General features: G+C 41.4%; 1 protein-coding gene across 1 annotated transcript in view; it reads right to left on the reverse strand.

Moving 5' to 3' along the window:
* ZMAT3 (zinc finger matrin-type 3) overlaps positions 1-18,626 on the reverse strand; it is a 120,709-nt gene that overhangs the window by 27,064 nt on the left and 75,019 nt on the right. Inside the window, exons 3-5 of the mRNA XM_073626252.1 lie at positions 14,881-14,994; positions 11,686-11,852; positions 6,859-6,956 (exon numbers count right to left, since the gene is read on the reverse strand). Coding sequence (XP_073482353.1) covers positions 6,859-6,956; positions 11,686-11,852; positions 14,881-14,994 — 379 coding nt within the window. The remainder of the gene's footprint in view (positions 1-6,858; positions 6,957-11,685; positions 11,853-14,880; positions 14,995-18,626) is intronic.

Raw genomic sequence — 18,626 nt, forward strand, 5'->3', positions numbered from 1 at the left:
GTAGAAACACAACTCGTCGTGTTTGGAGGAGAGAGAATGCTGAGTTGCAACCAAAGAACGCCATACCTACTGTGAAGCATGGGGGTGGCAACATCATGCTTTGGGGCTGTTACTCTGCAAAGGGAACAGGACGACTGATCCATGTACATGAAAGAATGAATGGGGCCATGTATCATGAGATTTTGAATGTAAACCTCCTCCCATCAGCAAGGGCATTGAAGATCAAACGTGGCTGGGTCTTTCAGCATGACAATGATCCAAAACACACCGCCCGAGAAACGAAGGAGTGGCTTTGTAAGAAGCATTTCAAGGTCCTGGAGTGGCCTAGCCACTCATCTCAACCCCATAGAAAACCTTTGGAGGGAGTTAAAAGTCTGTGTTGCCCAGCGACAACTCCAAAACATCACTGCTCTAGAGGAGATCTGCATGGAGGAATGGGCCAACATACCAGCAACAGTGTGTGACAACCTTGTGAAGACTTAGAGAAAACGTTTGACCTCTGTCATTGCCAACAAAGGATATATAAAAAAGTATTGAGATGAACTTTTGATATTGACAAAATACTTATTTTCCACCATAATTTGCAAATAAATTCTTTCAAAAATCAGACAATGTGATTGTCTGGATTTGTTTCCACATTTTGTCTCTCATAGTTGAGGTATACCTACGATGACAATTACAGGCCTCTCTAATATTTTTAAGTGGGAGAACTTGCACAATTGGTGGCTGACTAAATACTTTTTTGCCCCACTGTATAACAAATAGCAGAAAGACTCAATATCAGTTTACTGCAGCAGATCAGGCGATTGCTATTGGTTGCCAGAGGTTACAGCATATCATTACCGTTCACTGACTGGTTGCTAAAGGTTACAGCACACATTAGGGCTCACTGATTAGTTGCTAGAGGTTACAGCACATCATTTCTGTTTGCTGATTCATTGCTAGAGGTTACTGCACATCATTACTGCTCACTGAGCAGTGGCGCAATTCCAGATATTTCAGCAAGTAAAGCGACAAATTGATCAAGCGATTATTTAGTGCTAGATGTACAACCACATCATTACTGCTCAATGATTGGTTACTAAAGGTTACTGCACATTATCACTGCTTACTGATTGGTTGCTATAGGTTACTGCTTATCATTACCGCTCACTTATTGGTTCCTAGAGGTTATAGCACATCATTATCACTCATTGATTAGGTACTAGAGAGGTAACTGCACATCATTTCTGCCAAAACTTTTTTTTGTTTTGGATCGAGTGGGTAAGGATTAGAACTCAGGTTTTACTTCTATTCAGGGCTCCATTACAATGATTTTCCCTTACTTTCTGTTCTGAAGAGAACATATTAGTGTGGGAAAAATTTGCAACAGAGAAACAGTCAATAAAAAGTTAATATGGGTTTTAGGGTTTATACATCTGTCTGTGTTGCTGTTGAAGAGTTTCCCTCACTTCCTGTCTGGTGAAAAGGTTGTCCCCGGGACAGGAAGTGGGGATAAATCTTTCTAACTGAGCCCCAAATAGCAGTAAATCTTGACAAAATTGTAACCTTCTCCACACTATCCAAAAAAAAAAAGTTTGGGCTACAGATACACTTTAAAAATGTATTTAATTTCCATTACAGCAAGTTAAATATCCCTAAACCATTGACAATATATTTTTTACATTCACGGAAGAAAGCAAAAACTGGCATATGGTTTATCACAGCTGTCTCATTGAAATAACTGTTATCAAAAACTATTCTTAAAAGAACATTAGATTAGAGATATTTTTAATGAAGAGAAATAGGTTCTTCAAATTGTTATTTCCGTTGTGCTAGCGACAGAATGTTTATTAACTCATTGCATTCAGGCAAAGGAAACTTGTCAACAAAATAAATATGATAATGAACATGAATGCTTCATACTCTGAATGTAATCTAATAGGTGTGCCTGTATTCATGCTAAAACTCAGGTTTAATTAAAAATCAAAATACTGATTTAAAATACTGAACTAAAAATAGTTCATTCTTTTTTTCTCCCATCAAAGCGAGAATAGTTCTACCGAAGCCTAGTGCCTGACACCTTTAAAGCTGAACTGTAAACTGTAGCCATCCAAACTATGATGTAAAAATTCTGCTGACTGTCTGAAAATGTCATTCCCTTTATAAGCTCTATCTGAAAATGTCATCCCCTTTAATAGTTCTTTACCTTTTACTGGATTTAGCTTCTGTTCAGAAATTGCATCCTGCCCAGATGACTGGTTGCAGATAAATTGTATAGAGACAGTTAGAGGAAAGAGATTCAGGACAACAGACTGGCAATGCCTGCATATTCAGTAATGCCAACTATATGATCTTTCAATTGAATCATTCCCAGGATTATAGCTGGGACATGCCAGTCACCATGCTGTTCTAAGACAAAGATGGTCCTGAAGACGTGCACTGCTGTCCCAGGCAAAGCACCTCTCTGTCTCCCTCCCACCCCACCTCATTGACCAGGCTGCATGCACCCCCACCTTCTCTTTCCCATACACACACACAGTCACACGCTGCTGTACCATGCCAAGTGGAGGGCCAAGAATAAATAAGTGGACCTTGCTTGGTAGTGCAAGGTATACTTTGAAGAACATTTAACGTGAACCATAATGCAATCAAAGCAAAGTACTATCTTTTAACACTGAACTCCAGGCAGACATCTAAATAAACAAATAAAATACACAAAGGGGGTTGTTTTACCTGCCACAAGGTTTGTTTTTCCATCTACACAGTGGACTCAAATGTGCATATAAACAACAAAGCTCATAAATTTACACAATCAAGTCATGTGCAGAAAAATGTAAAACACACGAAAACGGTCCGATACATCATCCAGCTAGGTTGTAAGTAAAAAAACGTGAGAAAAGTCCCATATGTCATCCAATTGTGTTAGATAATCCAATTAGATTGTATGTGTCCAGAAAAAAACACCACCACAGTTCATGTGCCACAAGTAAAGGTAAATCTTCCACAGTATCAGAAATCTTCCACCATGGACTGTCACCAAAAAGTGTTACCCAAGTGCCCAATCGGGTGTTACCTCACCTGATTTGATGGACCCTTTAAGTGTCACTTGCATGTGTCTCTGCACATTGTGAATGCTACTCCTTTTTATTCTTTTATTAAAAAGTCACTGGCAATACTAGACAATTGAATCTTCTTTGCATATATCTCTTTGAGCCCTTTTATGCAAGAAATGGGGAATATGGAGATGTGAGCTGGGTGCTGCTGACCTGTTGCCTATGTGATTAAAGTGATAATAAAGGCAACAATTTAATTTTACTTTTAAATAACAAACATGTCATACTTACCTGCTCTGTGCAAGGGTTTTTTACACAGAGCAGTCCCGATCCTCCTCGTTTTGGGTCCCTCGCTGACTCTCCTGGCCCCTCACTCCTACCAAGTGCCCCCACAGCAAGCAGATTGCAATGGGGGGCACCTGAGCAGGTGCGCTCCCAAGCCGCTGCTCTGAGTGTCCATTCACACACACAGCTGCAGCTTGGCTCTGCCCCCTCTCTCTCCTCATTGGCTCACTGGCTGTGACTGCTAGAAGCGGGAGCCAATGAAGGGGGGGGCCAGGCAGAGCCGAGGCTCCCGTGCACAGTGCTGGAGAAAGATCAGGCTCAGGTAAGTATTAGGGAGGGAAAGATGGGGGGCTGCTGCTCACAGAAGGTTTTTTTTACCTTGCATAGAATGCATGAAGGTAAAAAACCTTGAGCCTTTACAAATACTTTAAAACGCTTTGGACCAGCCTGATTATTTAAAGGGGTCCATCACATCAGGTGAGGAGACACAAGATTGGGCACTGACGGCGGTTTGCGCAGGAGAGCCAACCTGCCGCAGTACAACTGCGGCGGGTGGTCAGTAAGCAGTTAAAGTCTACCATCCTGGAGGTAACTAGATTATATGTCAGGCATGTTAGTAAGAATAAACAGAAGAAAAAATCAATATGGTTCACTAAAGAGGTATGTAGGATAGTAAAGGAAAAACAATAGCATATAGAAGATTCAAGGAAACAGGAGGTGTAGCTGACACTGAGGAGTATAAAAATAGACAAAAGGAGGCCAAACACAGTATCATTGCTGCCAAAGCACAGAAACAGGAGAAAATTGCTAAGTCTATTAAGAAAGGAGATAAAACCATTTTTAGGTACATTAGTGATAGAAGGAAAAATACAATCAAATCACTAAAATGAAAACTGGGCAAAACACATATGCTGAGGGAGACTAGGATGTAGCAAACCATTTAAACAATTACTTCTGTTCAGTCATCTGAGAAATAAATTGTACTAACGATAACAAGTTGGGGATTCATACTAGTTCTAGTAATGATGGTTAATTTCTAGGATTTCTGTAGACAGAGGTAGCAGAGGAACTGGCTCGGTTAAAGCTTAATAAAGCAATGAGCCATGATGGTATTTATCCCAGAGTTTTAAGAGAACTTTGAAATATAGTTGTTGGACCATTACCGGCTCTTTTTAATGGTGGGTGACATGGGTGACACTCTGGTGGCAGTTAATGGTGGAAGATTTTTGAAACTTTGGAAGATTTACCTTTACTTGTGGCACATGAACTGTGGTGGTGTGTTTTCTGGACACTTACAATCTAATTGGATGATCTAACCTAATTGGATGAAATATGGGACTGTTTGCAAGTTTTTCTTACAACCTAGTTGGATGATGTATGTATTTATGTAGCTGTAGATTTCTTGTTACTAACATAACCTACCACCAAAGAACAACCAAAAATAAATTCTCCTGTTCCTGATTATTGCAGCAATACCACATATGTGTATGTCAGTTATTGTTTGTACCCGTAGTACAGCCCAGAAGCAATAGTGTGCATTTTGCTTTTTAACTTCTTTTTCTTTTTTTTGTCCTACTTAAAACACACTGACACTACCTGACACTTAAAAAAAAAATCCTGCCCAAAATACACTGACCCTGACCCAAACACTAACCCTGGCAGTAACCTAGATCAAACCTTGACCTAGGTATTTTTTCTTTTTCCTTAATTCTTTTATTTTTCTTTACACGCAGTATTTTTTCCTCTCTGCAAGGAAAGAGAAACATACATTGTATCTTTCCTCTACATTCACAGTGAAAGAAAAAAACACAGGAGCCGACTTCACAGTGACTGATCACTGTGGTAGCCAATCAGAGGCTATCACAGCTATCAGGTGACCAGGAATCGGGAGATCTGGGTCCCCCTCGTTAGCACGGGGCCCGGGGCTCTCGGTAAGACCCTGTTTTCTGTGCTGGGAGTGTGCTGTGCGCCACGCTTCCAGCACAAAGTGAGATACACATATATGCGGCCCCACAAAAAAAAGGCCAGTGCAGTGGGGCCGCATAATATGTGTTACGTCTGGAGTAAGGGGTTAAGGAGCACCTCACTGTTAGTAGGTATACATTTATTGATATTAGGGTGGTGCATGCACAGCGGAGTGATAGCTGCTTTTTCACGGTTTATATTATTTTTTTTTATAGTGTATTAGTGTAGTGTAGTGTATTTTTTATAAATAATAGCGTGGGGTTTTTTGTACCTAATTTTTTTGAGATTTACACAGGTCTGCCGCACCATACAGCCTTGTCTGGCAGGAAAGGAGACCTGCATTTTCTCTGCTGCAGGGCATTTTGTTTTTTTTTGTTTTTTTTCCTCTGAAATACCAAAGAAAGCATCTCGTACAACAATGCAATTGATAGGCATCCAGGTGGATTATACCTTGTTTTTGTCAGGAGAAATTGGGCTTTCATTTGGTAGTAAATGGTTATTGATATCCATAACCGCAAGGCAAAACCACCCCCCCTGATGTGTGGCATTGAAGCGCGGCAGTGTGGGGCAACCTTACAACTTCCCAATCCAAAGGCGACTGCACATGTTCAAAAAATATGAGACGCCTTTGCAAGAGGTAAATCTGTAACACCAGTGGAGACAAGCGCTTATGGGGACCCTTCTCACCCCCACTCTGTCACTGAACACAAAGTCAACGGTCACACTGGTGCGACTTGTCATGTGATTTGATAGTTTCAAATTGCATGACAAGTCGTACCCTATTGTCCGCAGTGGAAGCAGTCAAATCAGTGCGACTTCAACACCACTGGAGTCACACCGATTTTGAAAGTAGTTCTTGCACTACTAAGTCAGAGTCGCACCGATTTTGAAAGTAGTTCTTGCACTACTAAGTCAGAGTCACACAGAGGTCCTCCAAGTCGCACCTGAAGTCACACTGACATGCGGCTTAGAAATTGTATGAAATTGTGTGATTTCAAAGCCACATTCAGTGTGACCGAACTCTAAAAGTAGAAGCAGCTGAATAATGAGTTTGTCTCACTGTCCCTCTGCTTTTTCCTCCTATCAGCATTCCCCTTGCACTGCATCACAACTTGTGCTGCTTTTCCCTACCATTCACCTTTAACAGAGAAATTAACTTCTATTTATCTATTCAATTTCATGTCCATTTTACTTACAATAAGCAATAGTATACTTTATTAGAAGCAGCAAGCAATGTTTGATTTAATTTTTGTTGTACAGCTGATAAATCATACAGTATAAAATTTTCTCTTTCATTTCATCTCTGGCCTTTTGCATCTGTATTTAGTTTGTAATCTCCGCTGCCTTTGTTACAGATTTATGCATTGAAAATTAATTACAGAATACATATTATTATGTGTGAGTCATCTTTACAGGTAGCGTTCATTTAGACTGAACTGAATTTTCAGGAAGGTGTGTATGTATAATATTCATTTAACATACTCCAGACAAGCAGATCCTTCATCTGTTACCATGGTAGCAATAAGCTATCTATTCTCAGCACCCGCCTGGACAAGTCCCCCTGATAGAATACCTGTATTATTCTGAGGAGAGCAGACGATTCTTCTATTTTGCATCATTTTATGTTCATTCCCTTCTTTTCGAGCTCTTCTCTTGCATTCTGCCGAGTCCCTAAGTGTCATCAAACCATAGCATTAAGTGTAGAAAAATTTTTGTCCGCTTTAATACATTTTGTACCTTTATGCAAATGCCAATGTTTAACAAGTAGTTTTATTCCCAGTAGTAGTGCCTATACATTTGCATACAGGTGTAATAATTTACTGATCTGATGTTTATTTACAGGATCTTGCTAACAGAAAGATCCTACAAGTTATGTTCGGTAAAGACCTTGTGTCTACCTGAATGTGACGTGGTATCAGCCCCTTGTAGTACCTGTAGAGCAGGCCTGGAGTGTCAGAAGAGGAAGAATAGCACAAGGATCAGTTCACGTGGTGACAAGAAGCATGCTGATAGGAAGAAAAAGCAGAATGGAAAAGAGATGTGCTTATCACTGTGCTGATTTTCCAGAATAGACTGGGCTCAGAGGAAGTGGGTTAAATGATGCTGGTCATCACACTTAGAACATTTACCAACATAAAAAAGTTCCAATAATTTCTATATTTGTGTTTGTGGCTGGAGCTCTGCATTAACATGGGTCAGGTATGATCTGAATTTCCCCGCTGTGCCTGAAATACACTATATTACTAAAAGTATTGGGATGCCTGCCTTTACACACACATGAACTAAGGCATCCCAGCCTTAGTCCGTAGGGTTCAATATTGAGTTGACCCTCCCTTTGCAGTTATAACAGCTTCAACTCTTCTGGGAAGGCTGTCCACAAAGTTTAGGAGTGTGTCTATGGAAATGTTTGACCATTCTTCCAGAAGTGCATTTGTGAGGTCATGTACAGATGTTCGAGAGAAGGCCTGGCTCGCAGTGGCAGCTCTAATTTATCCCAAAGGTGTTCTATTGAATTGAGGTCAGGACTCTGGCAGGCTAGTTAAGTTCCTCCACCCCAAACTCGCACATCCATGTCTTTATGGACTCTATGGACTAAAACTGGGATCCTATAAAAGTTTGTGATCGTGTAAAGGCAAGTGTCCCAATACTTTTGGTGATATAGTGTATATGCGTAAAATTCTTCTTCATTCTCTTCTAGCTGCTAGGGTTGCAATTTATGCACATACGATCGTTTACGATCGTAAATACTGGCACTAAACAGCAGCATAGTCTGTGCTAAGATGAGATACTCTTCATGGCGGTCCTGTCTTCCTGGGAATCTAAAAGTATAGAACTTCCCCCATGCACCACCAAACAGGACTACCTAGGATGACAAACTGTAACCACAAACAGATGCACAATGGCTTTGCTGCCCTCTTCTGTACAGGGACACCAAACTAAAATTGAAAAATAAGAAGAAGGCACACCAGCCTAGTACATTATCATAAACTATTTAAAAAAAATACTGTAAGACCCTTTCACACTGGAGGCGTTTTTCAGGCGCTTTAGCGTTAAAAATAGCGACCTGTAAAGCGCCTGAAAAAATGCCTCATCTGCAATCCCAGTGTGAAAGCCCGAGTGCTTTCACACTGGGGCACTGCGCTGGCAGGACGCTAGAAAAAGTCCTTTAGGAGAGGTGTATACCCCACTCCTACACCACCCGTGCACCAATCAATGGGCAGCGCCGCCGAAGCTCCTACAAAGCGTGTGCAAAATGCGTGCAAAGCGCCTTTAGCAGTGGCACTTTGCGGATGCTTTTAAAGCACCACCAGACGTGTCAGTCCAATAGGCACAGCTGACGCTGGAGTGTTTTACTATTGTTTATTAAAGCGGTGTTCCGCCCACCGCTGCAAAAGTTAAAAGCCAGCAGCTGCACATACCACAGCTGCTGACTTTTAATAATTGGACACTTACCTGTCCTGGAGTCTAGCGATGTCGGCACAGTAGCTGATGTTTCCATCAGCTGTCGAGGGCATGCTGCCTCCTATTGCGAGTAGGGGGAACCCGGCAGTGTAGCCTTTCGGCTTCAACTCTCACTTACAGCACCTGAAACTTTTGAGGGGCTTTTATTCAGCGTTAGATTTGCTTTGTTTTGGAGGTATTGCCAGTATTAGAAATCCCAGGAGGCACTGGGAAACCAACAAGCGGACCGGAAAGATGTCACCATTAGTCACTTCTGGTTCATGTTTATATGTTCTGGAAGTGTCTGGTGCAGACGTCACATCTGGTGTGCAGTGTGGTGCAGCAGGAAGGTGAGTGGGGTCTGGACTGGAGAAGAACAACTAGTAGACAGCACAAATGGTGTGAACATGGGAACACTATGGTAGAAGGTGAGCGACGACCAGAGGGAGAGAGGACTGAGCGACAGAGGTTCAGCAGAGCAATGGGACTGGACAAAGGAGAAACTAGCAGATGTTATACATGGTGAGCAGTGTAGGAACAATATAGCAGCAGCAGATGTCACACGTGATGAGCAGTGTGGGAACAATATAGCAGGAGGTCAGAAGGGATCAGAGAGAGTGGAGGATCAGCAAACCAGAGGATCAGCAGAGCAGGAGGTTAATAATAAGTGGGGGATCAGCATAGCTGGGGGTTACTACTGAGCAGGGGATCAGCAAAGCTTGGGGTACTACAGGTACTACTGAGTGGGGGATCAGCAAAGCTGGGGGTACTATTGAGTAGGGGGTCTGGTGAACAAGGATACAAATAAGCTGGTGATATGCTGAATGGCAGTACTAATGAGCTTGGGGATCTGTTGGATGGGGGTTCTACTGGGCCTCTCTAAAACAAATAGAAATACAACACACAGAGGGCATTTGCCAGGCTTCCTTAACTGCTTCAGCCCCGGAAAGTTTTGCCCCCTTCCTGACCAGAGCACTTTTTGCGAATTGGCACTGCGTCGCTTTAACTGACAATTGTGCGGTCCTGCGACATTGCACCCAAACAAAATTGACGTCCTTTTTTCCCACAAATAGAGCCATTTTTTGGTGGTATTTGATCACCTCTGCGGTTTTTAAAAAAAGACAATTTTGAAAAAAAAACGCAATATTTTTTACTTTTTGCTATAATAAATATCCCCCAAAAATATATAAAAAAACTATTTTTTTCCTCAGTTTAGAACGATATGTATTCTTCTACATATTTTTGGTAAAAAAAATAAAATCGCAATAAGCGTATATTGATTGGTTTGTGCAAATGTTATAGCGTCTACAAAATAGGGGATAGTTTTATGACATTTTTATTATAATTTTTTTTTTTACTAATAATGGCGGCGATCTGCGATTTTTTTCAAGACTACGACATTATAGCGGACATGTCGGACAATTTTGACACATTTATGGGACCATTGGCATTTTGTACAGCGATCAATGCTATAAAAATGCATTTATTACTGTAAAAATGTCACTGGCAGGGAAGGGGTTAACACTAGGGGGCGATCAAGGGGTTAATTGTGTGCCCTAGTGTGTGTTCTAACTGAAGGGGGGAGTGGACTGTGTAGGGGAAGAGATAGATCGCTGTTCATACTCTGTATGAACAGACGATCTGTCACTTCTCACCTCAGAGAACCGGAAACTCTGCGTTTACACACACAGATGCCCGTTCTCCGTGTGCCTGGAGCGATCGCAGGGGCCCGGCAGTGATCGCGACCGCCGGGCACTCGCATCAGCTCTGTGGGCAAGCAGGGGGCGCACTTGCGCCCCTAGTGGCCACATTGCGAAGCGACATTGCATATCGTCGTACAACTGCGGCGGCTGGTCGGCAAGTGGTTAAAGCTTAAAAAAGGCCTTGTGAAAGCATCAAAAACAGCATGTTAACCACTTGCTGACCAGCCATTGTATATATATATATATATATATATATATATATATATATATATATATATATATATATATGGCAGCAGGTCGGTTCAATTGCGCAAACCGCCGTACCCATATGGCGGTCCGTGCATGTGACACTGTGGGTGCGGGACCCGCAATCTCGGTACACAGGGGCAGAATGGAGATCTGCCTAGGTAAATAAGGCAGATCCCTGTTTTGACAGGAGACATCATGGAGATCTGCTGTTCCCAGTGATCGGGAACAGTGATCTCTGTGGTGTTCCAGTGAGCCCAGCCCCCACACAGTTAGAACACACCCAGGGAACACAGTTAACCCCTTGATCGACCCCTAGTGTTAATGCCTTCCCTGACAGTGTTTACCAAAAATATGTAGAATAATACATATTGGCCTAAACTGATGAAGAAATTAATTTTTCTTTTACAATTTTTTGGGGGATATTTATTATAGCAGAAAGTTAAAAAAAAAGGTTTTTTTTCAAAATTGTCAGTCTTTTTTTGTTTATAGCGCAAAAAATAAAAACCTCAGAGGTGATGAAATACCATCAAAAGAAAGCTCTATTTGTGGGAAAAAAATAACATCAATGTTGTTTGGGTACAATGTCGCACGACTGCGCAAATGTCAGTTAAAGCAACAGTGCCGTATCGCAAAAAATGGGGGTAAATCCTTCCGGGGGTTAAGTGGTTAAAGGCTCTTTAATATGAGTTAAAGTCTAAGTAAGTGTAAATGAGCCCTAGGAAACATTTTAACCTCAGCCAACTGTCAAAATCTGTAAATGGTCACTAGACTGGTCCATACACATTGTCAAAAATAACAGTGCATGTCAGGTTTGGCTGGCAATTCCACCTGCCACCATTCCTTATAGAGATGATTGAGGCCACACCACAACCGATGCAACCATGTCCAATGAATGCTGCTGACAACAACACAATCCACCACAAATAGTCAGCAGCTAGGCCCATGTGAAAGATGCCTTAAGCAAGGGGATCACATTAAAAAACATCACCATACACATGTAAACTTACATCAACGAGTTGACGGGGGTCTCTGCCAGTCGAAGCCTCTTGGCATGGTTCTTTCCCTGGTAATGTGCTTGGGCCACCACTGGAGAGCTGAATGAAGCATCACACAGTTTGCAATAATCATTCTCAGTGGCAAGGATCACACGACCCCCACATTTTGGGGCTGTAACCTAAAAACCAAGTTAGCTGTGATTTTTTTTTTTTCTGTATGGATGCCATTTCAGAAAATACATTATCAAAAGACAATCGGTAAGAATATATAAAAACAAAACAGTGTACTCAAAGACTCTCAAATTTTTACAGAAAGGCTCAAAATCTAACCAAAAGCCTGACTTCCTAATTCTTGGTAAAGATTTGCCATTACCATAAAACGTAAAGCGTAACTCCACTTTTGTTGAGAAAAAAACATTCCCCTCTGGGTGATCTATGTACATTGCAAGGATTATAACAACCTTTGTTGCAGATTCCTACCTTTTGTTATTCTAAAGAAATCCTTGTATGTTCCTCTGGGACTCTGTGCTGAGTAGGTCTAATGGGAGGGGTTTTATAGTTATCTATCAGCTGTGCACCTGCACAGCACTAGTGAGGAAATCTGCTGGGCCTGCATCCCTTTAGACGTGTTCCTATTGAAAGTATCTCACCAAAAATGACATCTTTGTTGCAAGGGATGCCTGAAATCTGACTTGTATCTTTAGGCAGACTTCTGGGAAAATTGATGAGCCAAGCACACAAGCAGGAAATTATGTTTCTGGAGTGTGTTCAGTACACACTCTGTGTACAGAACAACTCCAGGTAGCCATATTGCACTGCATAAACAGAAAATGACAGCGCCTGCAAATTGAAAAAGAAAGGTAATTTTTAATAACATTCAATTACAATATGACTTGTGTTGCAATTGTATACGCTATATTATTTTTTCTTTATTTGCTATTTTTTTCCCCCGCAAAAGTAGAGTTAGCCTTTCAAATAAAATTCCAGCTAAAGCATAATTAATCTTAAGAATACTCCCTCCCCCCACCTAACACCTATTCTAATTAAACTGTGTAAAGAAGATGCATATACTTACCTATTTTCAGCCCAATCCAGTCCAGTATAGTTGCATGATCCAGCTCCCCTGTGTCAGCTATCCGCGACTGCAGGGAAGAGGAGGGACCACCAACAATTGAGCATAGGAGCCTATGGGTGATGTCATTGCTCCCAGTTTTCTTAGCTGTTGTCAGGCACTCTCTCCTTTCCACTGCAACCACCGCTGGCGGACATGGGGGATCACATGTCCAGAATGGGCTGAAAATAGGTAAGTATATACATCTTTTTTACAAGGGTTAGTTAGTATAGGTGAAGGAGAGGGGACATTAAGACTACTTAGGCTTTAACTGAAATTCTACTTTAACTGAGGGCCAGTTCACACCACATGCTGTCCAGTGCGTTTCTGTATCAAAAATGCACGAAAAGTAGGTTATATGGTCTCCAATGGCATAGTTCACACCAGTGCTTGCAGTTCCAGTGCGTTCCAGTTCCAGAAAAAAAAGTAAAACATGCTGCATTTTACCTGCACTGGACTGTACTGGAACGCTGTAAAATGCACCAAAACGGACTGTAATGCACCGGAACGCACATGTCTTTACTTAAGATGACCAAAAAAAAAGGGGGAAAAATGCACTGGACTGTACCAAAAACGGACTGGAACCAAATCAGAAACACACATGCAGAAATGCATCTGGAATGCATCCAGACTGTGTTTCTATGGTGTGAACTGGCCCTAAAGGAAACCTGTCTTAATGAATTGTATAAGCTGCCATTGCTGTCCTCTCCTTCTAAAAGAGTGAATTGCCAGGAATTCATGCTTATACAGTGATTTCAATACACTAACCTGAAACAAGCAAAAATGAGTCAGGGACTCATTGGGGGTTATTTACAAAAGGCAAATCCACTTTGCACTACAAGTGCACTTGGAAGTTCAGTCGCTGTAAATCTGAAGGGTAGATCTAAAATGAGGGGAATATCTGCTGATTTTATCATCCAATAATGTGCAAGCTAAAATGCTGTTTTTTATTCTCCTTGTATGTCCCCCTCGGATCTACAGCGACTGCACTTACAAGTGTACTTGTACTGCAAAGTGGACTTGCCTTTCGTAAATAACCCCATTGTATTGAAGCAAGTAGAGTTAAGCAATAGTAGGCTTCAGAATCAATTATTCCAACATAAGCTTATTGGGTTAATTCTGCTTGTGTGTGTGACAGCCTTCTAAACTTGTTTAAAATGTTTGTATTCTTCTATTCTTGTGTGTCTTTCTGTTCACTTACCTGACACCCTGTTCCATGCAAGCTGTTGGGTTGCATCTGCCTCTGTATGGTTACCTCAAGGAATCTTCTTTTATTTAGTGACTGTTTGTTGTATACTGCCACTCTCATGTGTTGGCTTTTCATCTTAATCCTGTCTCTGTTGGTCAGTTTCATATCTGTCTCTGGGGGTTATTTACGAAAATCAAATGCACTTTGCACTGCAAGTGCACTTGGAAGTGCAGTCACTGTAAATCCGAGGGGGACATACAAGGAAAATAAAAAACAGCATTTTATCTTGCACATGATTGGATGATAAAATCAGCAGAGCTTCCCCTCATTTCAGATCTACCCCTCAGATTTACAGCGACTGCACTTCCAAGTGCACTTGTAGTGCAAAGTGCATTTGCCTTTCGTAAATAACCCCCTCTGCGTCATCAGTGGGGGAATCAGTGAGGGACTTTGAGGGTTATTTACGAAAGACAAATCCACTTTGCACTGAAAGTGCACTTGGAAGTGCAGTCGCTCTAAATCTAAGGGGTAGATCTGAAATGAGTGAAAGCTCTGCTGATTTTATCATCCAATCATGTGCAAGCTAAAAATGCTGTTTTTTATTTTCCTTGCATGTCCCCCTCGGATCTACAGCAACTTTATTCCAAATGCACTTGCAGTGCAAAGTGGATTTTCCTTTAGTAAATAACCCCCTTAGTCTCAAAACTCTACCACCAGAAACACAAGTCCAGCACCGAAACGGTGAGCCACTGAGACCCACCCTCTAGTCTTTGTCCCGTTTGTCTGTATTAGATGTCTATATTCATATTTTATTAGTTGCAACATAGCATCAAGAAAGGCGGAATAGTACTTCATAACGTGCATTCTACAAAAAGGATATTGTATAGCGTATAAGACAAGCTCTTACATTTGGTGATGATGATCCCGGTGATACTGTTTCTAAAGTTGGATTCAGTCTTGATGAAGCAGGACAGCTACTTGATGCACAGTAATTGCGTAATTTCTTGCTGTGGTTTTTGCCCTAAGAAAAATATATGAACAAATTTAGGCATCTGTGTATTAGATAAAGCTGTTGTTGTCTTTTGTTTTGACTATATAGATACTCCCTAGGTTTACTATAACAATTAACAATGATTAATAACAATTATTAATATTATGTTTATCATTCCCAGAACATAACCCATTTTGTCATGTTACAACCAAAAATGTAAATGTATTTTATTGGGATTTTATGTGATAGAACAACACAAAGTGGCACGTAATTGTGAAGTGATAAGAAAATGATAAATGGTTTTAACATTTTTTTGCAAATAAATATCTGAAAAGTGTGGCATGCATTCGTTTTCAACCCCCATGAGTCAATACTTTGTAGAACCACCTTTTCCTGCAAGTACAGCTGCAAGACTTTTTAGGGATGTCTCTACTAGCTTTGCACATATAGAGAGAGTGACATTTTTGCCCATTCTCCTTTGCAAAATATCTCAAGATCTGTCAGATTGGATGGAGAGCATCTGTAAAGAGCAGTTTTCAAGTCTTGCCGCAGATTCTCAATTGGATTTAGGTCTGGACTTTGACTGGGCCATTCTAATCTGATCCAAACCATTCCACTGTAGCTCTGGCTGTATGTTTAGGGTCGTTGTCCTGCTGGAAGGTGAACCTCTGCCCTAGTCTCAAGTCTTTTGCAGCCTCTAACAGGTTTTCTTCAAAGATTGCCCTGTATTTGGCTCCATCCATCTTCCCATCAACTCTGACCAGCTTCCCTGTCCCTGCTGAAAAAAAAAGCATCCCCACAAGATGATGCTGCCACCATTATATTTCACGGTGGGGATGGTGTATTCAGGGTGATGTGCAGTGTTTGTTTTCCATCACACATAGAGTTTTGCTTTTAGGCCAAAAAATTCAGTTTTGGTCTCATCTGACCAGAGCACCTTCTTCCACATGTTTGTTGTGTCCCCCACATGGCTTCTCGCAAACTGCAAATGGAACTTCTTATGGCTTTTTTTTAACAATGGCTTTCTTCCTGCCATTCTTCCATAAAGGCCAGATTTATTGAGTGCATGACTAATAGTTGTCCTGTGGACAGATTCTCCCACCTGAGCTGTGGATCTCTGCAGCTCCTCCAGAATTACCACGGGCCTCTTGGCTGTTTCTCTGATTAATGCTCTTCTTGCCCAGCCTGTCAGTTTAGGTGGACGGCCATGTTTTGGTAGGTTTGCAGTTGTGCCATACTTTTTCCATTCCTGATGATGGATTGAACAGTGCTTCGTGAGATGATCAAAGCTTGGGATAGTTTTTATAACCTAACCCTGCTTTAAACTTCCCTACAATTTATCCCTGACCTGTCTGGTGTGTTCCTTGGCTTTCATGATGCTGTTTACTAAGATTCTCTAACAAACCTCTGAGGGCTTCACAGAACAGCTGTATTTATACTGAGATTAAAGGGGTTGTAAACCCTCGCCGTTTTTCACCTTAATGAATTCTATGCATTAAGGTGAAAAACATTTTTTAATGCAGCAGCCCCCCCTGAGCCCCCTTTATACTTACCTGAGCCCCGAAATTTCCAGCTCCGGCCGGTGTCTGGTGTCCTGATTGGATAGATTGATAGCAGCGCAGCCATTGGCTCCCGCTGCTGTCAAATCAAATCCAATGACACAAGCGCCGGGGGGCGGGGCCGAGTCCGGCATTCATGTCTATGGTCGCAAATGCTGGACTTGGGAGCGCGCGCCCGCAAGGTAACTCCCTCGGGAGAGTGCTTCTCCTAGGGGTTATCTGATAATAGGAGGAGCCGCGAGAGCCACTAAGGGACCCCAGAAGTCGGTGTTTTGGGCAACTCTGTGCAAAATGAACTGCACGGTGGAGGTAAGTATGACATGTTTGTTGTTTAAAAAAAAAACGTGAACCTTTACAATCACTTTAAATTACACAGGTGGACTCTATTTACTAATTAGGTGACTTCTGAAGGCAATTGGTTCCACTAGATTTTAGTTAGGGGTATCAGAGTAAAGTGGGCTGAATACAAATGCATGCCACACGTTTCAGATATTTATTTGTAAAACAATTTAAAAACCATTTATAATTTTCTGTCAAATTCACAATTATGTGACACTTTGGGGTTGATTTACCAAAGGCCAATAGACTGTGCACCTTGAAAAGTGCAATTGCACTCTGCAAGTGCAGTTGCTCCAGAGCTTAGTAAATGAGGTAAAGCTTCACTTTGCAAAGAATACCCAATCACATGCAAGGAAAATAAAAAAACAGCATTTTGCTTGCACTTGCACATGATTGGTTGATGAAAGTCAGCAGAGCTTCTGCTCATTTACTAAACTCTGGAGCAACTGCTCTTGCCGTGTGCAACTTTCCAAAGTGCACAGTCTTTTTGCCCTTAGTAAATCAACCCCTTTGTGTTGGTCTATCGCATAAAATCCGAAAAAAATGCATTTACGTTTTTGGTTGTAACATGACAAAATGTGGGAAATTTCAAGGGGTATGAATACTTTTTTCAAGGCACTATATATAAGCAATCAAAAAAAGACAGAGAATACTGTTGTGGCAGCAGATGTGTAGAGGTGTAATAATAGAATTGTATCCAAGTGGGAAAGCAGTTGGACAAACATTTTAACAGATCCTGACTTGTAAGGGATTAAAGAATTCCATAGGAACATCTGTACTTTGCAGCACTGCTGTTTAAATAAAGGGCTATGTTACCCCCTGACTTTGGTGTTGGAGTGTTTCCCAATGAAACCAGGTCTTGTGCTGGAAGTAGGCAGCCAGACTGGAAACGCAGTTATGATTTCAACTTTTAAGTTCCCTATTAAGGCATTTTAAATAAATTACTTACACTCCTCTGAAGACCATCCCAGTTTGATATCCATGTTTTGAATTATGCTCCCCAGGAGGTGTTAGCCTTTTTTGATCTTGGTGTAGCTGCTAACATTTTTGTTAGTACTTTTGTCAGTAGACTTGGAGCCTCATCCCAGCCTCTAACCCAAAGTTGGGGCAAAGTTTGCCAAAGCTGCCAAAGTTGGGTCAAATTCTCCTAGAGCAACCAATACCTGCAGGTAGGACTGATTTACTCTGTAAGTCCCTAGGTCCTTGTAATTTTTGATAATCCATTTTTCGCCTTGTATGATTACATCAGCATAGTACCCAGCGAAGACGGAGCAGTGGGCAAATTAGTAACAAGAGAGAATTCTGCTGCAAAGTTGTTTACCTGCCTGTCTGAGTTTTCTTCAAAAGTGGCTGCAGGACTTTCTTCTAAGTGCATTGATTTTGGTAATGCACTTTACAAGCATGCTGCTGAAACGCGCCTCCACATATACCCTATGACTGCTCCATTGTTTGGTTCCCTAGAGTGTGAATGTATAACTTTTTGGTTCTTGAGACCCACACTCTAAAGAAGGAGTAAATGAGAATTTGACTGAAGGTGCACTTGGAAGTAAAGTCGCTGTAGATCTGAGGGGGATATGCAAGAAAAAAAAAAAAGAGCATTTTAGCTTGCACATGATTGGATGATAAAATCAGCAGAGCTTCCACTCATTTCAGATCTACCCCTTATGCTGCATACACATGAACAGAATGTCCGAAGGAAGCTTTTCATCGTATATTCCGATCGTGTGTATGCCCCATCTGACTTTTTTTTTTAGAAAATTCTTA

The sequence above is a fragment of the Aquarana catesbeiana genome, linkage group LG04 (assembly GCF_042186555.1).
Source record: "Aquarana catesbeiana isolate 2022-GZ linkage group LG04, ASM4218655v1, whole genome shotgun sequence".
NCBI classification, from domain to species: Eukaryota; Metazoa; Chordata; class Amphibia; order Anura; family Ranidae; genus Aquarana; species Aquarana catesbeiana.